The 21934-nt window shown below is 48.5% G+C and overlaps 1 protein-coding gene across 1 annotated transcript in view; it reads left to right on the top strand.

Moving 5' to 3' along the window:
- Nucleotides 1-15188, top strand: part of TRIM71 (tripartite motif containing 71) — a gene marked incomplete at both ends in the record, with an annotated part of 43490 nt that extends 28302 nt beyond the window's left edge. The window contains 3 exons of the mRNA XM_080933994.1: nt 5018-5185; nt 12177-12311; nt 13737-15188. Coding sequence (XP_080790120.1) covers nt 5018-5185; nt 12177-12311; nt 13737-15188 — 1755 coding nt within the window. The remainder of the gene's footprint in view (nt 1-5017; nt 5186-12176; nt 12312-13736) is intronic.
- Between the last annotated feature and the right edge of the window lie 6746 nt (nt 15189-21934).

Raw genomic sequence — 21934 nt, 5'->3', positions numbered from 1 at the left:
CAGGCAAAGGCTCATCTCCATTTGTATTTATAAAACACCCAACATGTCCTTCATGTGAAGAAATTGGGGCTTTGCATGGTGGCACATCCCAGCACCCCTATGGGTCTGAGGCTAGCCCAGCCCACACAATAAGTTCCAGAAGTACATGGGGAAACCCTGTCTCACTCCTACCCCAGAACCAAGCAAGTTTGTTGGGTATTTTGGAAGAGCGGGATGGGGGTCTTAACCACTGCACCATCTCTCCATCCCACAGCTCCTTAGACCAGCTACCGGTCACATTAGCTGTCATTTGTTCATATGGTAACACCCTGCCAGTATGTTCCAGAACATTAGTGAGGACCCAGGAAGGTATTTGCCAGGGATCTCAGCATGTGGGAGATGGCAAACAAGAGGACAGCAGGTTTCAGGCCAGCCCTGGTTTCAGTGTGAGGCCAGTTCAGCCACAAAAACAAGCTTAAGTATTTCTGATTTTAGTTGGGTCTGAGGGCCTGCAGGAGGGAAGCTTTCTAGCATGTGCCAGGCCCTGGATTCCATTCTTAGCACCATACCGAAACATTGTAATGCACTCAACACTGGATACCCTGAGGAGAAGAAATCAAGCAGTAGGCGGGAGGTCTTTTTTTTTTTTTTTTTCTCTTGTGCCTCAGCCTTAAATCCTAGCATTTGGGAGTCAAAGAGGCAGGCAGATCTTTGAGTTTGGGGGCAGCCTGGTCTACAAAGTAAGTGAGTTTGTAGGACAGCCAGAGTTACACAGAAAAACAAGGAGGAAAAACCAAGACCAGTCGGCCTCACTACAATGCCAGTGCTGGCTTCCAACTGCAGCCAGTCCTGTTTCCGCCAGGTACTGAGGGTCCGGACAGCCTGTACTTAAGGGAGCCCCAAATGAGGGAGATTTAGGAGAAATCACTGTGCTTACAGCAGTGGAGGAGGACTCGGGCCACCAGTGAGAAGGAGAGCGGTTGGATCCAGAATTCAATGTTTCCTTGGAAAACTGTCAATAAAGAAAATAACAGGCAACCCTGGGCTGGAGGAATGGCTCAGTGTTTAGACTGCTCACTGGCTGCTCCTCCAGATAACTGACGCCCTCCCCTGGCATCTGGGGGCATTGCATGTAGAACACCCATCCATATATATATAATAAAAAAACCCACACCACCATTTGACCCATTGGTGGTGCTGAGCAAATGCAGCTTATTTATTTATTTTTTGCGACAGAGTCTCTCTAGCCTCAGAACTTGCTATGTAGACTAGGCTAGTCCCAAACTCACACCTTCCTGCCTGTTTTCCAAGGTCTGGGACTGACTGAATGCATGTGAACACCTCACCCAGTAGTGTTACCCATCTTTACAAGTTTGTGAATGCTGACCCCCCTCCCCCTCCTTCCATAGAAGTCCTAATGGTGTGGAGGCTTCCTTCTAGCTCCCCAGGCTGCCCAGTTGTGGCGCCCTCGGGCATATGGCTCCTGCTGAGGGCTTGCTTTTTGGCTTTAAGAGCCCTAGTTTTCCTTCTGCAAACACATGTTTGTTAGTGGCTCTCTGAGCTCAACACCAGGTGCCAGGCTGAGCAGCAAGTACCCTTACCCAGTGGGCCACAGTGTCAGCCTGACAGGAAAGCTTGGTTCTGATGTTCTTTATAGCAGATGTTTTTCTGTGCTCCGGAGCCTGGTTTATGATTTTTTAAAAGCAGGTCTCTGGTCCGTGTGCAGCCTAGAGAGCACATAGGGGTGGGGGAAGGTTGGTGTTCGGTGGCCAGTGTGTGCTTGGGTGGTTCCTTTGTGAGAGACCAGGTGCCTTGGGTCAGAGAAGGAGATAACAGAAAGATTTAAATAAATAAAATGGTAAATAGTGCTTGATAATGTACCTCACTTGGGACACTTTGACAAACTTGAGACCGTGGCTTGTGGGTGGGCCCCCCCCCTTCCTGCATTTTAGTATTCCTCACTGTGCTTGGAACAGTTGCCTGTGTTTCCCGATGTGTCCTCCATGTGTATGTCCCAGCCTGAGCTGGGTGTAGGACTGAGAAAAATTACACACACAAAGTATTTTTATTTCAGGAGCTACATAGGCCAGCCTGCCTACCTTGTGTTGTTATTTATTTATTTTTTCTTTAGTCTTCCCCCACCACCCCCTCCCTGTTCCTTTCCTGCTGGGCCCACATTCCTAGGCCTTTGTCTCTGCTTGGTATTTTAGAAATTTTGGGAGAGGAAGACTGGGAGGGGTGGGACGTTCTAGAAGCTGGGGGCAGGGAAGGGGGTGGTCACTTGGAGGGGCAGAGGTCAGGCTAGCTCCATTTAGCTAGAGCAGCCAGATTGTCGCCAGGCTCGAGGGGGCGTGTCCAAGCATCTGCCGGGTAGCCCCGAACAGGCGGCACGTAGGCCCCGGAATTTGTGCCACCAGCGAGCTCCACCCCTTCCTTTTCTGCTCCCCGGTAGTGGCTGCCACTTTTGGGGCCACAGGCTCTTGTCTAGCATACTCTTCTCTTTTTCTTTCTTAAAGGTTGATGGCCCATATATTTCTAGATTACACTTGTTTACTTTAGGTGTAGGTTATGTGGAGAGCCTACTTGATGGGGTCTGTTCTGCCCACGTGTGGGTCCTGGGATCAGGCACTGGTAGCCAGGCTTGGCAGGCAGCACCAGATCCCCCGAGTCTTCTCCTGAGTCCCCAGTCTCAACTTTTCAAGTAATCTTCCAACTGTTGGAATGATTTTCAGAGTGGCTTTCCCTCACTCGTTTGGATGGATATATTATATATCGGATGGAGATTATATCTATCTATAGATTGATATTGCCTCCCTAGTCTTACAAAAGGCAGGCAGACAACTGCGAGACTGTCAAAAAATAACTCCAATTCACAACTAGAACACTTACAGTTGATCTTACAGTTTTGCATACTCTGAAATTGCATTGTTTTAAGTTGTGATTTAAATTAAAAATGCATTTGAAGGTTTAGGTTATGAGCACGCTGAGGCTGTTTGTTCTATGCATCCGTGGATTTCCTTACTAGCCACTTGGGTGCCGCTCTGCCCCTCAAGCCAGCTAGCCTGTCTGCATTCACAAGGAATCCAGATTTGCTCCCATCCGTTGAGACCTGAAGTCCGGGCCACGTTTCCTGTCAGACTCCCTTTGACTCATTTTAGAAGCATCTGGGCTGTCCTGACACCACCGCCTGCTCTGGCCAGGATTTCTTTCCCATATTTGTAGAGAGTCCTTCTTTGAGGCTTACTCTAAGACTTCAGGGGTTCCTGTGCTTCATACAAGCTCTGGTGCAGGGTGGGCCAGGCCTAAAGGGACAGTTTCAGCTTGGAGCCCAGTTTCTTATCTCAGCCCAGAATTACTTGAAAGCCTTTTGCTTCCTGTTGTCCAGTCCCCAGACAGGCTGGTTCCTGAGATTTGTTGGAATGGGTCTCCTGAGGTACCTAGTCAGACAAACCCCCCATTTGTTTCTCAGTTTAGAGGGAATCTCAAGCCAGGCAGAGGATGTCACTGGACAGGTGGTCCTGGTTCAGGAGCCTGAGGTGTGCTGGCCTCTGGTCCTGGAGAGAGCCAGTTGCTTTCACTTCTGGAGAAAGCAAGGGTGAGTCCACCTAAGGCTTAGAAAGGGGAAGGCCTTAGCCTGGTCTATTTCAATGTAAAAGGCACCTTCTGGTGGGAGGTTTTCACACATCCCTTTGGAAAGGCGGTGGGTGGGGTGCCCTTTCTTCCTTGGCCAGAGGAGGAGGGGCCGAGGGGAAGGAATGTGGCCAGATTGCCCAGCCCAGTAGAATTTCTCTTGGTGCCCCCCAGCCCCCCACTCCTAGAAACTTGCTAGTGATTGCCCCACATTCATTCAGCATCCTCTTGCTGGTTATTTGGAATTATTTTGGGGATTTTTAGCAGATGACTCTAAAAGGATAGACCTGCTTAAAAAGTGATTGCTCCCAAAGGTTTTGGTCTACAGTGTTGGTTAAAAAGCAATTAAAATTGGATACTTAATTGCATTTCTTTGGGCAGACCCCCACAAAAGGTCTGGCCCATCTCTCTGTGAGGTAAAAAGGGGGCATTCTAAATCTCCTGTCTCTGGATGTAGGGTAAATTCCCAGGCCCTAGTGAGACCGCACACTTCACCTCCATGCTCTGGGGCGGCAACTCGGCACAGGAAGCAACATCTCCCTCACGGTGGCTCTTCTCAACTCCATTCTTGGGAATCTCTACCTAAATTATTTTACATTAGCCTCCTCCTCCTCCAGCCTTCAAGGCTGTCTCCCGGGGCCAAGACTCTTGTGTTTTGTTGAGTGGGGCAGCCAGCCGTGTGCTAGGCTTAGATCATCCCTGCTGTGTGGTCCTGAACACCTACACCACCTCCTGTCTGCAGGAGGAGATTTAAGTGTGTTGCTGCGTGTGGCAGAGAATCCAGCTTACACATGGATTCCCTGTGTCGCGTGTCAGCTTTCCCCCACCCCCGGCTGCTCTTGAAATCAATCCAGGAGACATTTACCGAGGGGGAGGAGTGGTTGGTTTCCATGGGTTCTTAGGGAATCTGTTCACTTGGGCAGGCTGACCTTACTGTTAGCTTTTGGCCACAATTCCAGAAGCTTCCTCCTGTAGCCTGCTGGTGTGCCCAGGAGACAGACAGACTGACCGGCTGCCTGACGGAGGGCCAGGAAGTACTGTACTATCTCCTGGCCTTGCTTCATGTAGAGTGCCCACAGACAACTCCTTCATTCAGACCACCAATCCCAGACACAGAATCATAGAACTTTCTAGATCTCCTGAGACACAGGAACTCTGCCCTGCTTAAGCCCCCCCAGACTGCCTCTATGACCCCTGACTTGGTGGTTTCCGGGTTGTGAACCGACTCAGGCTGAAGTGGGATATGGCACCTGGGTTTGGGGCATTGGGCATGTGTGGAAGAACACGGGCGTTGGCTGTGACAGTTTTGTCTTGGATGAGGGAGGGGTACATATTGTTTGGAGGAGGGTTCTGGGGTCTAGGATCTATGCTGTTCCCCTCTGTTCACACCTGTCTCTCTGGTCCCCAGGTACTGCATCTATACTGTGACACCTGCTCCGTCCCCATCTGCAGAGAGTGCACGCTGGGCCGCCACGGTGGCCACAGCTTCGCCTACCTCCAGGATGCCCTGCAGGACTCTCGGACCCTCACCATCCAGCTGCTGGCTGATGCCCAGCAGGGCCGCCAGGCCATTCAGGTCAGTCACACATCTTGTTCACTCAAACGTACATGTGGAAGACGGGCAGGCAGGTATACTTCCTGGTGTCATGGACTAGAGACCAGAGGTCTCTACTGAGGTCTCTGAAAGGCTCCTAGCAGCATCCAGAAGATGTCAGGCCCATGTTCCCAGTTACTGGGTTCCCTTTGCTGGTTGTTTCAGCTTCCCCTGAAGTTAGCAAGCATTGGTTTTCGTCAACAGCAGAGAGCAGGAACACTTGATGTTCTTTAGGTCTTTTGGTGTTTGGTACACAGATTGCCAAATTGAAGACTGAGACCTGAACATGGGGCATTTAATGTTCAGTGTCTTAGAACCGTCCCTGGGTCCTAACGTCCTCTGTCATTGTCTACATTCTTAAATATCCAGGTTAAATAAAGTTTCTAAGTCATTTTCTTGTGAGGGAGCTCAGAATTAAACATTTAAACAGTTGGCAGGGTTTATTGACCAAGTGTCTCAACTAATTTGGTCTCTGTGTGTAACACCGGAGAAGTCTTTTTCTGATTCGATTTATTTTTATTTTTATTTTCCTGATGAAACTTGATGTTCAAATACAGGTTAAAGAATTTGTTTCTGGAGTGTCAGGTGTTTCTTGCCATTTATTTTTGAAAAGATTTTTTGTTTCATGTGTTTGTCTCTGTGTGCAGTGCCCACAGAAGCCAGAAGAGGGCATTGGAACCCCCTGGAACTGGGAGTTACAGATACTTAAATTTGTCCTACAGGCCACTGGGATCCAAATCTGGGTTCTCCTTGAGAGAAATTATTAATACCTAAACAGTTCAGGGACTAGTGCCCCTTGACCTGGAACTTTGGAATTCCAGGCATGCCTTGGACATATTAGACTGTGTCTGAAGATAGCAGAACAAAAACCAAAAGTCCTGTGCAGTGTTTCGTCTTGTGTCACTGTGTCTCCGGTGTTCTGCTTTGTGACAACATGATTATGTTTCCACTGATGACGTGCCCCATGTCTTCTCTTGTACTGCTGAAAAGTTAAGATTCCCTAAAAACTGTTTTGCCCTGTCTCCTGGATAACTGTCGGTGGCCACGCCTCTGACCTGAGGCTCAGAGAGCTGCAGTTACCTGTCCACCTTCTCGGTCTTTGTGTAAATCTCAAATACTCTCTTCCTCCAGAGCCTCTGGTGTTTTTAAATTGAGATGGGGTCTTTCTAGTGACTCTAGACTATTCTGGAACTTGATTTATAGCCCATGCTAGCCTCCTATTCATAGGAATCCTCCTGTCTCTGTTGGGATTGAGGGAGGTGTCACCGTATCTGCCTACCTTTCTGTGCAAGGAGACTGAGAACACTTAGGCAGGCCAGGGGATGTGATAAAATTAATGCTGTACATTGTTTCTGAGACAGGGTTTTACTTGTGTGGTCCTGGCTGCTCTGTAGACCAGGCTGGCCTCCCTCACAAAGCTCCGCCTGCCTCTGCCTCCTGAGTGATGGGATTAAAGGTGTGCACTAGTACTGCCCAGTTTAGGCTGTTTTTGTTTTTGTGCTTGGTAGGCTCAGCTACTTTGGGGAGAGAATTGACTTGTCAAGATTTGACGGAGGAGCTGTGAGGAGGCTCAGCTGTTAAGCCCGGGCTTTTGCAGTACCTACATGGTGGCTCACACCATCCATAATTCCAATTGGAGGGATCTGACCCCTCAGGGTGTGTACATATACACACATCACATGCGCAAGAGAACAGTGATATACGTAAAATTAACTGAAAAGCTTAAGCCTCACAGATGTACTGTTGGCTTAGAAGTAAGTGGTTAAATGGTGAGATCTCGCATGCAGAAGACTCAGCTTTCAGCAAAGAGGATTTTAGTTGGTGACTACTGTTGGTTGAGAGACTGAGGCATGCTGGGTAGAGGATCCGGGTGCATTGGGGTTGAGCCATGTTATGCTAATGGATACACCTACACCAACTGTGAGCCCAGGAGCACGTCTCCTACCTAACTGGGCTCTGAGTGTTTCTTCCCTCAGGTGCCAGCATGGGGTGGGGCAGGTAAAAGGTGAGGTCAGCTGGCTTTCCTGAAGCCATAACTACTAAACTGGTTTATTTCTGGCATGAACCACAGAAAGAGTTTGTCTCCAAGGACAGAAGGTTGGTGTGGCCCAGTTTTCACACCATACAAATGTTTGCTCCTGGGCTACTGCCATTTAGCAACACAAGTGTTGTGTCCCCCGACACACTGAGAGCCATTTAGCTACAGGGTGGAGTCCTGTCACAAGGGCATATATCGGGGAGTCATTGGTGCTGTATAGCTCATCCAGGACAGCAGTGCTCCTGAGTGCCGGGGTTGTAGGTGTATGCTGTTATGCGCGACCATACCTTCTGTTTTTCTATGAGAAATGTTTGGATTTGCAGGTGGGATGTATGACTGTCCTTTGGTGCCCAAGGCCTGGGAAGATGGCTCTGCCACTGATCTAATTGGGTCTACTTAGTCACCGGGCGTGTAGATGTCATCTGTTCAGGCTCACACAGAGGTTTCCCACCCCCTGTACAGGGTGGTTGGTTCACAAAGCTTCAGGGGATTCAACTCGATCTTCTGGCCTCTGTAGGCACTGCAAGCATGTGGCTCGGTGGTTGAGAATATTTACTGGGTAGGGTGGTGGAGCTGCAGACTGTTAGGGTCCAGGAGTCACCCCCACAAATCACATGAACATCGATCTTAGTCAGACAGGGCTGGTTTGTTGAACGCACAACCCAAGATGGATGGACCAGGGCAATGGCTCAAATCTGTGTGCTGGACATTTCTTTAGGGACAGCAGCTTATAAAGGCTAAAGCTGGAAAAACAAGAACCAATGAGCTCAAACACAAGCATTAGAAGTTCTGTCCAGTAGTCCTGACTCAGGCCATATTGACCTTTAATTTGTTGGGTTCTACATGAAGTTTATAGTTGTGGAGTTTCGTAAGAATAACAAACCTTATACAGTTCAGAACAGGGTATGTGGTCAGCATGACCCGGCTCTGAGTCAAGTTGTTTTTCTGCGTCAGTGACTGGCAGGCGTGTACAGCAACAATATGGAATAGCTGGTGGGCATGGAACAGCTGTGCTGGGGGGAGTAAACCTCAACAAGAGGCAGGTAGGTGTATCTCTCTGAGTTCAAGGCCGGCCTGGTCTACAAAGCTAGTTCCAGGGTAGCCAGGGCTACACAAATACTATCTTGAAGAAAAAAACTGAAACCTCAAAACTGTTCTATCAGGACCGGATCTTCGATCCCAGAACTGACATCGGGACACCTTTGTAACCTTTTGATGGGATGCCCTGCTCTGGCATTCATCTGCTTACACACATGCACATTCACCTATACATATAAGGTAACATGCCTGGGCTGGAGAGATGCTCAGTGGTTAGAGCACTGACTGCTCTTCTGGAGGTCCTGAGTTCAAATCCCAGCAACCACAGGGTGGCTCACAACCATCTGTAATGGAATCTGATGCCCTCTTCTGGTGTGTCTGAAGGACAGCGACAGTGTGCTTACATATTATAAATAAATAAATCCTAAGAAAAATAAAAGATGTACATGAATGAAGCTGGGTGGTGGTAACCCACACCTTTAATCCTAGCACTGGGGAGGCAGAGGCAGGCAAATCTCTTGAGTTTGAGGCCAGTCTAGTCTACAGAGTTCCAGGACAGCCAGAGCTACACAGAGAAAAAACCCTGTCTCCAAAAAAAAAAAAAAAAAAAAAAAAAAAAAAAACACCCACACACCAGCGCGCCTCCTAATATGAGGGAGGAGAGGATTCACTATCTCTTGAAAGTATTACATACAGTAGTTGTTGTTGATGATAATGGTGTGTGTGGTTCAAGGTCAGAGAACAGCTTGAAGAAGTCCATTTTCTTAAAACATGCAGGTCCCAGGAATTGAGCTTGGCAGGGAGGCAGGTTTGCCTGTTGCACATAGCTGTTGGTGATGGTGGGTTCTCTGTCTGTCTGTCTGTCTCTCTCTCTCTCTTTCTCTGTCTCTCTCTGTGTGTGTGTGTGTGTCTGTCTCTCTCTCCCAACCAAAGAAATTACTCCGCATGTTGGTGTTTTGCCTGGAAAGCCATCTGAATGCTCCGTGCCCATAGAAGCAGAAGGCGGCATTGAACCCTGGAACGGGAGTTACACATCATGATTGTCAGGTTGTTAGTTATGTTTAATGTGGTGGATCGTTAGGAGTGTTTGGGCAACCAAGTTCCTGGCTGTACCTTGGGAACGGGTTTCATCCCAGCCTCTAACCCACACAGAGTGGCTGCTCAGGATTTAGCAGAGATGGAGTGTGAAGTTGACCTGTGCTGGTCTCTCGTCTTTTCCATCGATGCCGTGTAACAGTCAAATGTCCAGATTAGGTTCCTCTTATCCCAGGCCCACTTCCGGCCGATGTGGACACTGCATGCTTTCGGTGCATAGACATCCACGCAGACACAAAATCAGCTCTGTGGAGTGGAGATCTCTAACTGTTAAGCCTGCCACGCAGTCCTGTGCTCTGTTACTTTCCCTGTTCCAGTTCCTGTGCCCTGCAGATCCAGTACCTGCTGGAATGTGAACAGGACAGACTCATTGCCCCTTGACAGAGTCCGTGATTGCTCAGTTGTTATTATGTCTCTTCTGCCCGCTGGGAAGAAACAGATCTTCCAGTACAACCAGCAATAGACCCAGAGGTCTCTGGGGACGTGCTGGGACACGCATGAGACTCGCTGAACATGACATTTGCATAGTGTGCTGACAGTTGTGTCAGCCTGACCCAAGTTGGAGTCCCTGAAAGTGAATGCCCACAGCAGACTGGCCTGGAGCAAGCTGATCATTGTTCTCATGGTTGTTAGCTCGGGTAACCCTAGGACAAAATTGTTACATGTTTGAAAGTCACTTTAAAGATGATTGGCCTAAAAAGGCAGTATTGCATTAACATAAACTACTGTAATTCACTAAATGGGTATCCGGTCCATGTAGTTTTATTATTGAGTTTTGTATGTAGGAACTGCATGTACAACCTTGTCATATGGACAAGTTTTATGTGTTCTTCTGCCACTTGGGTTGTCAGCTTGCAGCGAGCACCTTCACCTACTGAGAGCTTGCTGGCCCCTCGGTTTGCATATTTAGAAAGAGGTTTGTCTTCCTGCTCCCCTTTTCCTCCTCCTCTCCTCCCTTCCTGTTCTTCCTCCTGTCCTCATTCTTGTTCTGAGACCCTGGCCTGTCTTAAAAGAAATAGAACTGTAGGTCATGGTGTCTGTTAACAGCAGTAAAACCCTAACTAAGACAAGCAGTAAGCTCTCTCCTTTTTTCTTAAGATTTATGTCTATGAGTTCACTGCAGCTGACTTCAGACACACGGGTGAGAAGAGGGCATCAGATCCCATTACAGATGGCTGTGAGCCACCATGTGGTTGCTGGGATTTGAACTCGGGACTTCTAGAAGAGCAGTCAGTGCTCTTAACCACTGAGCCATCTCTCCAGCCCCAGCGAGCTATAGTTGTGGCTTGCACAACACTCACGTGTCCCTTCTAATCCAGTCAAGGGGGTGTAGCGTGTAGGAGTCCCAGTCAGCCTGACAGCATCAAGTACAGTACTATCCACCATATGTTGTCACTAGGAGAGGGGCTGTGACTCGTGGACCTGTAGCACCAGTAGATAAGTGATGTTCGGAGGGGAGGAAGCACAGGAAGTCTGTTGGCACTTGCAGAGTTTGTTTCGGGGTGAGAATTCTCTACACTGGTGGCTGCGCTTGGGGTGGGTGCAGAATGTCACGTGGTGGTAGCTTTCCGTCTTGGATTTTGCTACAAAATGGTAAGAAGTGTGAGTTAGAGACAGGCAGCATGGCTCAATAGGAAAGGTGTCTTGCCAAGCCCGATGGCTTGAGTTCCATCCATCATTGGGCTCCACATATATGCCTGGCTTATGCATGTGGACCCCCCCCCCCCCACACACACACTCACTCACTCACTCACACACAGAGTAAAATGAGTGTAATTTTAAAAAACAAGCACCTTCCACATACCTCTGTGTTTTACACATTTCATTTACTAGTCACTGAACCACGAACAGCAGCCATGGTCAACTGGCAGAAGCTGTCTCAGGTTTGAGAGGATTGTGGTAAATGCCTGCTTAGACCTAGTTGGAGCCGAGATTTGAACCTGGGTTACCTTCGTAACATACCGCACCAGCCGGAGGTGCTGAAGCCCTAGACCATTAGTACCACATCCCATCTCGTACCCAGGGAGTCCTGCCCAGGCTGGTCTCAGTCGCTGCGTCTCGTGGGTTCGGCTCCATCTATGCCTTACACTTTTAGTACCTACGGGATAGGATTGTCTGCTCTCAAACAGGCTCCTCTGACAGTCACGTCAAAATCTCGGTCTCCCTCCCTCTCAGTGTCTGAAAGAAATCCTTTCGACCTTTTTGAGGAACTTCATGTAATATTAACGAACACACCAGGCCTTCTGTCCGAGTTAATTTTTTATGAACAATATGTCCGATTAAGCTGCCTGTTGTCCTGTGGCTGGTGCTGTGAGACATAGGGACCCCGACTGCAGGGTGTGGTTGAGGATTAGATGAGGTGGTACTCCCAGAGTGCACACGGATTAGTTGGTTTAGGAGAGATGCTAGAAACTGATGCACGTGTGGTGGAGAGACCACTAACCTCCAGTCCATCCTTACCCTGGGATCCCAAGAGGGACCTCCCAGCCTGCAGGATTTCCTTCAGGTGTGGGGGAGTCAGTCTAGGAAATCTGTAGCAAGCTCAGAGCTACTTCACACCTGACCTTCGTTCCCCACAAACCCAGCCGCAGTGACCTGTTAAGAGCATCCCTTCATAGTCTGATACTCTCTGGAGGTGCCACTTCTGAGACAAAGACACTCGACCTTTGCCAGCAACTCTCAGTTACACATCAGCAGGTGCCAGCAAGCGTGAGCTCTGCAGGTCTGTCGGAAGCCGCTGCACACGAGGTAAGTGACGTCCCTTCCGATGCCTCAAGGTTTTCCTTGCTTTTTTTCTCCCAGCTGAGCATTGAGCAGGCCCAGACTGTGGCAGAACAGGTGGAGATGAAGGCGAAGGTGGTCCAGTCGGAGGTCAAGGCTGTCACAGCTCGCCACAAGAAAGCTCTGGAGGAGCGTGAGTGTGAGCTGTTATGGAAGGTAACGTCCCGCACGGCTTCCTCAGGCCTGGCCTGCGCAGAACTCAAGTCTAGTTTCAAGATCCGAGGCCCAAGCTCTAAGTTTAGAAAGAGTTGGTAGTGTTCCAGAAAGTTTGAGGTGTGGGGGGTGTCCCTGGAATGCTGGGTGTCACTCATGTAGCAAGACAACAAGAAACCCTTTCAGAAGTTCCCGGGGAGCCAGGAAGGGCCCGGGCTCAGGTTTTCTGTTGTGCATTCTGAAAAGGAGGCCAGCGGAGGGAGACAATCAGAACTCTTGTTAGCAGATGGGTGGGTAGGAAACAGTCCTTATTTTGGGTGTCCTGGCTGGTTGCACTTTTTGACCCCCACATGGTAAAGCTTCCATTTGGCGATGTGGGGGGAGTGTGTGTGTGTCTGTCTGTCTGTGTGTCTGCTGTCCTTCCTGTTGAAGGCTGGGAAGATAGCCGGGCATACTGGTAGGCTTTCAGATAGCAATCAGCTGGGAAGACTCCTACCCTATAACCAGCACCTTAGCCTTTCTGGTTGTGTGTCCTGGTGCTCGACGGGATTCTTTGGCTATTCTGAACACAGGGTTACAAAGCTGACTTACAAGAGAGGCCTCCTGTGGGGTGGCTTGTTCTGATCTAGTACTGTGCTGTAGAGATAGCTTCTTAGTCCCACCCACCTACCCCCAATACCCTTAAAATTAGAAATCTTTTAAAATGTATATGTGAGTGTGGGTGCCTGCGGGACCATGGGTCCCTCTAGAACTGGAGTTTCAGGTGTGGGGGCACGTGCCCTTTAGGTAATTTTAGGTAATTAGGTGGCTTTCTGTGTGTTCAAATATAGCCTGGTTTTTTAAATAGCAAGTTTCAGACCAATCAAGACTACATGATCAGGACCCCCCCCCCCCCCCCAAAAAAAAAAGAAGGAAACGAAGTAGAAAGAGAGAACATGGACTAGCTCTTCTAGGGGGACCAGAATATCTTTGTATTCCAAGAATTCAGCACCTCTGACCTCTGGGCACCTGCGCTCGCTCTCTCTCTCTCTCTCTCTCTCTCTCTCTCTCTCCCCCCCACACACACACACACACACACACACAATTAAAATGATTGAATTTCTTTAGTTTTGAATCCAGACCTCAGAAAAGTTGACCCTTAATTCCACAGTCGACTTTCTGTAGCTCTCTGCTCAAGAGCACCAGGACGTCATGGTCCTAAGCAAAGTATGTGAGTTGATTATTATTATTTTTTTTTAAACTTCAGAGGGTGGGACAGCTTACCTAGAATGGGTGGCTGTTACTAGGATTTGACTGCAGCAAAGAGAAATGTTCTGTTGCATTGTCAGGTGCTAATGTCCTATTTCCACAGACACCCCAAATCGAGGTTCTGGGCTCCACACTGCTCTCCTTGCTTGGTTCCAAGTTTCTGTTTCCTCTGTCCTCCAGGTGGAGAAGATCCGCCAGGTGAAGGCGAAGTCTCTGTACCTGCAGGTGGAGAAGCTGCGGCAGAGCCTCAACAAGTTGGAGAGCACCATCAGCGCTGTCCAGCAGGTCCTGGAAGAGGGCCGAGCCCTGGACATCCTGCTGGCCCGAGACCGGATGCTGGCCCAGGTGCAGGAGCTCAAGACCATCCGGGGCCTCCTGCAGCCCCAAGAAGACGATCGAGTTATGTTCACGCCCCCTGACCAGGCCCTGTACCTTGCCCTCAAGTCTTTCGGCTTTGTCAGCAGCGGGGCCTTTGCCCCGCTCACAAAGGCTGCCGGAGATGGCATCAAGCGAGCCCTTCAGGGGAAGGTGGCCTCCTTTACTGTCATGGGCTATGACCACGATGGTGAGCCCCGCCTCTCAGGAGGTGACCTGATGTCAGTTGTGGTCCTCGGCCCGGATGGAAACCTGTTTGGTGCGGAAGTGAGTGACCAGCAGAATGGGACTTACATAGTGAGCTACAGGCCCCAGCTCGAGGGTGAGCACTTGGTGTCGGTGACACTGTACAATCAGCATATTGAGAACAGCCCCTTCAAGGTGGTGGTCAAGTCGGGCCGCAGCTACGTGGGCATCGGGCTCCCTGGGTTGAGCTTTGGCAGTGAAGGTGACGCCGAGGGCAAGCTCTGCAGGCCCTGGGGTGTGAGCGTCGACAAGGAGGGCTACATCATCGTGGCCGACCGCAGCAATAACAGAATCCAGGTGTTTAAGCCCTGTGGCTCTTTCCACCACAAGTTCGGTACCCTAGGTTCTCGGCCTGGGCAGTTTGACCGACCAGCTGGGGTGGCCTGTGACGCCTCCCGCAGGATCGTCGTGGCTGACAAAGACAACCATCGCATTCAGATCTTCACCTTCGAGGGCCAGTTCCTTCTGAAGTTTGGTGAGAAAGGAACCAAGAACGGGCAGTTTAACTACCCGTGGGATGTAGCGGTGAATTCTGAAGGCAAGATCCTGGTTTCAGACACCCGAAACCATCGCATCCAGCTGTTTGGACCTGATGGGGTCTTCCTGAATAAGTACGGCTTCGAGGGATCTCTCTGGAAGCACTTCGACTCTCCGAGGGGCGTGGCTTTCAACCAGGAAGGTCACCTGGTAGTCACCGATTTCAACAACCACCGGCTTCTGGTTATTCACCCTGATTGCCAATCTGCCCGATTCTTGGGCTCGGAGGGCACCGGCAATGGGCAGTTCCTGCGACCACAGGGTGTGGCTGTGGACCAGGAAGGGCGAATCATTGTAGCCGATTCCAGAAATCACCGTGTGCAGATGTTTGAGGCAAACGGCAGCTTCCTGTGCAAGTTTGGTGCTCAAGGCAGTGGCTTCGGGCAGATGGACCGCCCCTCAGGTATTGCGGTCACCCCGGATGGCTTGATCGTCGTGGTGGACTTTGGCAACAATCGAATCCTCATCTTCTAATTGTGTCTTCTGGGTGTTTCTGTGTTTAGGGTGTGCATGTGTGTCTCATTTTTGAATTTCAAAGAAGAAATTGTCTCAGGGATATTTCTTTTTCTTTCTTTTCCCTTTATTTTTATTTTTTTAAAGAACAAAAGTACAACATTGCCTAAGTCCTACCTCAGCCTTTTTTTTTCTTTCTTTTTTTTTTAATTTTTATTTTTTTACAGATGAATGTAATTCTCTTTTGTGCAGGGATTGAGCCTGTGTAGTGATAATTTCTATCTACCTCAAATCTTTGCATTTCCTTCTTTAGCGGCCCTCCTTGCTCCTCCGTGGAGTCCACACCCCCTTCTCTCCCGAAGGCTTAGGAGGTACAAGCCAGCAGCCCTGCAACCTTGAGGGCACTGGAACCATATGGTGGGGTGCATTTTGTAGATTGAGCCAAGGAAATCCAAAAGCTACTAAGTGAAAAAAAGAGAAGCATAGGTGTTGGAAGGATAGGATTTAAAATTCATAATTGTGGTGTATTTGTATTCTTGAATACTGTTGTTTATGTGGGGTTAGGTTGTGTGGTTTGCTCTTTTTTAGGAAAAGAAATCTTTTATCGATGCAACAGCTTTTCTCTGTTTACCTCAGTGTGTCTAACATCCTCATCCCTAGGAGATATGCCTGTGGCTTGCTAGCCTAGAAAAGCAGACCATTCATATTTTCAGATGTCTCATCTTTGTATCGGGTAAGGAAGGGTGTGTGTGTGTGTGTGTGTGTGTGTGTGTGTTTCAAAGCCATCTTTGCTTGAGGAGAAAAGCTGGACTTGATAAATGACATCCCAAGCAAACTTGTTCCCAGTTTGCTAAGAATATAGATTTAGCTCAGGACTCTCAGTTGAAAGTGTTCTCAAAAGTTAAGCATCTGTGTTTTTGTTGTTTGTTATAAAGACTTAGGTATAGGGAATTAAGTTAATCTTGTTCTTAGAGAGAGGGGCTTTTCAGATGTGGATCCAGGGTGCCACAGGAAGGGGGGTTGCTGGAGAAGTGAGGTGCCCTCACATCAGGGACTGTTCAGGAGGGCAGGGGACCTCATCCCCATGCAAGAGGGTATGGTAGGCAAAGGGATGGCTTTTATTTGAGAAGCACAATTTTTTTTTCCTGCTTTGGAAGTTCAGGGAATATGGAAGAATGTCTGAGTGGTAAGAGCACCTCGATCCCTAACCCCTCGGCTCAGGTCTCTTTCTCAGGATTTTCCTTGTGTCTGAGTGGAGTCAGACCTCAAGGTTAACACAAACCCCCATTCCTCCACCAAAGGCCTTTGAATGTAAAGGATTTACAAACCAAACCATCCCAACAGGAAGTGTAGGACACAGTATGTGTCTTTTAAAAAACCTGTACCAAAGAATAGAAACTTGGGGACATGTGGCTCCCATCCCATTGAGCGCTGATTTACTGTAAGCCACGGAATGTGTCTTCTTGACATTCATCTGTCTGAGAATGAGGACCCACCGAGGTTCTCTGTACTCCTCACTGCTGAGATCAGACCAGATTTGGAAGAGGTTCTTACTTACGTCGCTGGCTGAAGACAGAAAACTGCCTGAAAAAGACCAAAAGCTCAGTTTCTGCCCACGACGGAGGGCAGAAGCTTCCCAGAGGAAGAGATGATGGGGAACTGGATAAAGGGGTCAATCAGATTGCTCTGGGATGTTTCGTTGGCCTGCGTGAACTACGAAGTTCATCCACATGACTTTAATTTCAGGATTTCGGGGTGATCTAAGCGGGGTCCTCTCAGCAGGGAGAATGGTACACAATCAAGGAATCCCGAAGTAGCTTCAGCTGCTGATCCCCACTTCAGTTCCTGGGGATGCGAAAGAGGGTTACAAGCTCCTTTTAAAATTTAATAGTGGGTCCTTCCCTAGTTTATATCCCTTTAGCCTCTGTTACGCCACCTAAGTGTTACACTGATTTTAAAAAATTTTTTGTAGGACAGGACAACTGGGAGGCCGCCTCCTCCCCCATCTTCCTAACAGACTGCCCTTAAACACATAATACATAACTGGCTTTACATTCTTAATGACTCTTAACTGAGCAAATGAATCTTGACAACCTTCTCAGAAACCTGTTTTTTAACGCTGGCTGGGGAAAGCTGTTTCTCAATGCTAAATTCAAGTCATATTCCATGCTTTTGTGGTCTTCCTCACAGCTCTCCGGCGGCAGGAATATTGGCTGTTCAGTGAGAACTTTTTCTGGTGACTAACAACTAAGACCTTTGACATTTTACTTAGGATTTGGTAGCACGGCCCAGGTTCCCATCTTGTGGCTGAGATGGTTGGGTCTTAATTCGTACATGAATAGACCAGTGTGGGCAGAGCACAGCAGGTATATTCTTTCTTGGAGGTCTGTGGCTCTTTACCTTTCAGTGTAGGGCTGGATTCTAAGGAATGTGTTCATAGTTGGAGAAGTTTTGTTTTTAAAACAAGCGGCTGTTTGTGGCTGCCTGAGATTTGACTCCTAGCCTGTAGGGGAATTGGTGCTAAGCACTTTGAAGAGTGTCTATTATATAATGTGGACTGTACCGTATCGTGATACAAGCCACGTTTGGTGCCCGCCCGCTGTCCACTCTGAGGTGATGCTGTACAGGTACGACAGGAAGGAGCCGTCCTGGGTGCTGGATGGATGGGAACTCTCTGCTGTGAGAGACTGCGTGGTCCCTGTGCAGATCTAGCCTGGTCAGGTGGCAGGAGCTGGAGAGGGCGGGGACCAGGAGGCTCCCATTGGAAGTGAATTATCTTAAGTTTGAGTAACATTCCAAAAGTGTAATCTGAAACCATTGACTAATCTGTAACTTTGTTCATGAGAAGCCACCCTGTCTGTCTCCCAAAACTGCTCCATTATGGCTGGCAGGTAAACTCCTCATCTTGGCTTGAGCCTAGTAATCTAGGCTGTTCCCCAAGTGCACTAAACTTCCTCAATCAATACCCTTTTTAAGTCTAACTTATCTGGGGAAGCACATAAGGGTACCCTAAACGGAATTGGACATCGTTGGGCCATAGAGGTTGCCAGGGTGACGGCACTTTGTGATGGATGGCTCAGTGTTTCATGTAGTTAAGCCAAAGCTTAATCATTTGAGTTGGGAAGTCTTTTAAGCTTGAAGCAGCACAGTACTGTCTGTCTATGTGTTGTCTTTTGGGTTTGGAAGATTCTAGGGTTGCTGTGTTCTGGTAGGTATTAAAAGGAATGCCAAAGTTCTAGGCTTGTTCCCCCCCTGTTGTTTAAGAAGTGTGTGTCTGTGTGTGTCTCTGTGTGTCTCTGTGTGTGTACATATAAATACACACACACAGTGGTGCCAAAATGTATTTATTTAGAACATCTCTCCTACTGAGGTTCTGACAGTCTGGGCCAGTATGAAGAATGTCCCTCATCACCTGTGTATAGTTACATAGGACTGGGGCTTTCTCTGGCTTAGTGTGAACCAGGGTCACAGGACAGGGCACCGCCCCTAACCACACTGATTTGTTTATTATGGATTTTTCTTCTACCTCATTTTCATCTACCTCATGTCCGGCACCTGATGGGTCTTTGAAAGGGATAGTATTAATCCAGCGGGGAGGAGGGGGTGGGTGTGGGAGACTCCCTCTAGAAGACAATGTTCAGGAATGCAGGATTGGCTTCTTCTAGTAGACAAATGTTTGGCCTTGAACCAGAGTTGTAGTAGTGTGGTCATTCACCCACATAGTTCTCAGCCAGTCTTGCTGTCCCTGCCACAACCCCAGTTCTGCATGCAGTGTTTGGAGCTACTTCTCTGACCGGATGGGGAAGCTTACTCGATTAAAGGCCTTTAGGTCTCTCTTCTCTTCAAGAGAAAGCTGTTTTATATCTGTTAGGAGTGTCTGCAAGCATGCCCTTTTAGTGGGAACCCTTCCGGTCTTGTGGGAAGCATCAGGTATTTGAAGGGAAGAGAATTTCTGACTTCATGATTGTATTTGAAGCTTGTCTATGCCCAGCAGGATGCCGGTCACTGTGGTGCAGTCACCCACCTCTACAGCGGCTGGTGACCTGCTGCGGCTTGCTTTTTTGCTTTGATTTGTTCTTCCTACCAAAGGCAACACTTTGACATTTGTTGTTCCCCGTCTCCCCCTTTTGTTCTTGTTTGTTAAATACTTGATAAATTGAGAAGCACACTGTCAGGAAATGCTGTACTGTTAACTTTCTCTCTGTTTGCCCCGGTAACCTTCTGCTGGTCTACCTGGATGAGTGCATCCTGAAGGCCGCCGGACTAATCGGGTTTTGGGTTTATAAATAAATGTCACACCGTGAAGAAATACCTCGATGTCTATTTTTAAAACTGGTGTTACGGGTTAACAATCCAGCCTGGAGGGCTGTTTTTTTTTTTTCCATCATTTAACCAGTAATGGTTCTAAACGTTTTTGTGTATCTGCATGGTCTTAGACCCCTTTTAATGATTGTATTAACTCACGAGCTCAGGTCGTGTCTTACTTAGGGCTATCTCAGAGCGAGCACACTGGCTGAATGCTGGCACTCCTGGCAGCGAAGCGTTTACTTTCTCGCCATAACCAGCTTTGCTATGTGTTCCTAGCAGTCTGTAGCTGTCCTTCTTTAGAGGGAGACTGTTCACATGTATGGGTGGGGGGGGGGCTTTCTTGTTTTTAGGGTGGTACATGTCTTCCCCCTTTCCCCTTCCCTGTCAGTGCCGGTGAGGGTGGGTGGTTTAGCGATGTTTAACTAGCATGTTACATGTAGTTGTGGGTGGGAGGGTTGTCGGTCGGTTTTGTTTTTAATGGATCTTGTTTTACACAGTCCATTAGCTCTCTTGTCTCATGCCTGGCCAGCCAAAAAAGAGGAGAAGAAGAAGAAGCTTTACTTTTATGTAAACTGTAGAATACACGGCCCACTTGGGTCCTTTAGTTTTGTTTGAGGAAAGTGAATGCATACCTTAGGGTGGAATTCAGAGGCATGTTGCCTGATGCTGGAATTGACTTAAGTGTCTTAAGCTCGACAAGCTGATTGAAGGAACACACTGCCTCCCCTGGCAGCAAAGCCCTCACCGGAATCCCTCAGCTGCCTCTGCCACCTTTGGGATTGTGGTGGCATTTAGGAACTTTTCAAGACAGTGGGTAGCTAGGGGAATTTTTTTCCCCCCAAACCTCAAGGCAAAAGTGTATTTTTTTAATTATTATTATTTTTGTTTGTTTTTTTGGTTTTTTTTTTCTCCCCTTTTTGGGCTTTTACCTTTAAAACCTTAAATGTCACTCTTGCCAGCCGCAGGCGTGACAGGCAATGAGCAGGTGAAGAGCCAGTGGCAAAGCGTCCAAACCTCCTGTGAGCTAACAGGCTTCTGAATGTATCTCTGTGGTCCACAGAGAAGGCTGGGGGGGTAGCAAGGAGATGCTGTATCCGCTACTGCAGCCTCAAAACAAAGCCGGTGTCTCTTTGGACTTTAAAATGTTCCTATGCAGCGTATTTTATTTTTGTTTAATCAAATAAACAGAGGGTTTTCCCACAAAAACTTGTGTCTGTGATCTTTCCGTCCGGATTGGGTATGGGTGTACCACTCTTGGTAGGGTGGGGGATGGGACTCGGTGGTCTGGCTGTCCCAGGATTTCGAATGTGCACACGTGCTAAGCAGGTGTTGCTAGTATTTTTTAGAAAGAAAACAGAACAGGCCGGGGGTGGGGTGGAGTGGGGGGTAGTTCAGGCTGCATGGCTGTGAGGTGCTTGCCACTGAGCTTGGAGAGTTCCCAGGGCCTGATAGAACCAGAGAACCGACTCCCACAGTTTGTCGTCTGACCTCTGCATTCACACCATGCCAATGCACACTCTCGTAAATGGCCGTGTGAGTCTGTGTTTACACAGGCTTTTTCTCCCTGTCCTTCAGTTTCCCAAGGAAGGAGAGTAGCAGCTGTTTCTCCAGAGGGTGAGAGGCGGTGTGACTCACCAGCTGCCGCTGTTCCTGCTACCTCCCTTCTTATGGCCCCTTAACCTCATCTTGGGCTGATGGAGAAGGATCCATTTGAGGGCTAAGCTGTGGCCCCAAGCAATTCATCTCCTGATTTGTGGGGTCAGGGAGGGAGGCAGGTGCTAGGTTAAAGAACTCTGAGCTCTACGTGGTGGGCACATGCGTCTAAATTCCAGGAAGGCCGAGTGAGGCAGAGGATCAAGAGTTTGAGGCTGGTGTGGGCTGTGTAGTAAGGTTCTGCTTCAAAACCTGGAACAACTGGAAAGTGGTTTACAGGCTGGAAAGATTGGCTCTGTGGTTAGAGCAGAGGACCTAGGTTGGGTTCCTAAATCTAGTTCCAGAGAAACTGACGCCCTCTTGTGGCCTCTGGGCACATGGTACACACGTGTGGACAGACATGGAGGTAAAAATACATACACAGTGTTTTTTTTTTATTTCGGTTTAAGATCTAGGCTAAGCCCTGTATGTTTTCAGTTGACTTGGAATTTGCTTTGAGTGGATCTAAGTGTTAACCTGTTTCTCAAAGCATGTAGCCTTTAGTTTAGGTAGAGGTTGTCAGGGACTGGAAGTGACCCACTAGACTGATGTCCTTACATTTTTCCTAAAAGTGTTATGATTTGTTAGTTTCTTAGTGTGGTCAGAGTGGAGAACTCAGGCATTGAACACCTGCTGAGGGATTTCCAGTCATTTCTGGAAAGTCCTGTGAGTTCATGGGTGGCCTTAGGACATGGAGAGCGACATGTCTCCTTTATACTACCTGTGACTGGGCGTGGAGCGCCTGTCAGGCAGGACGGTCAGGGGAA

The sequence above is a fragment of the Micromys minutus genome (assembly GCF_963924665.1).
Source record: "Micromys minutus genome assembly, chromosome: 21".
NCBI lineage: Eukaryota > Metazoa > Chordata > Mammalia > Rodentia > Muridae > Micromys > Micromys minutus.
The sequence above is the reverse complement of the archived record's forward strand: the minus strand, read 5'-3'. Positions and strand labels throughout refer to the sequence as shown.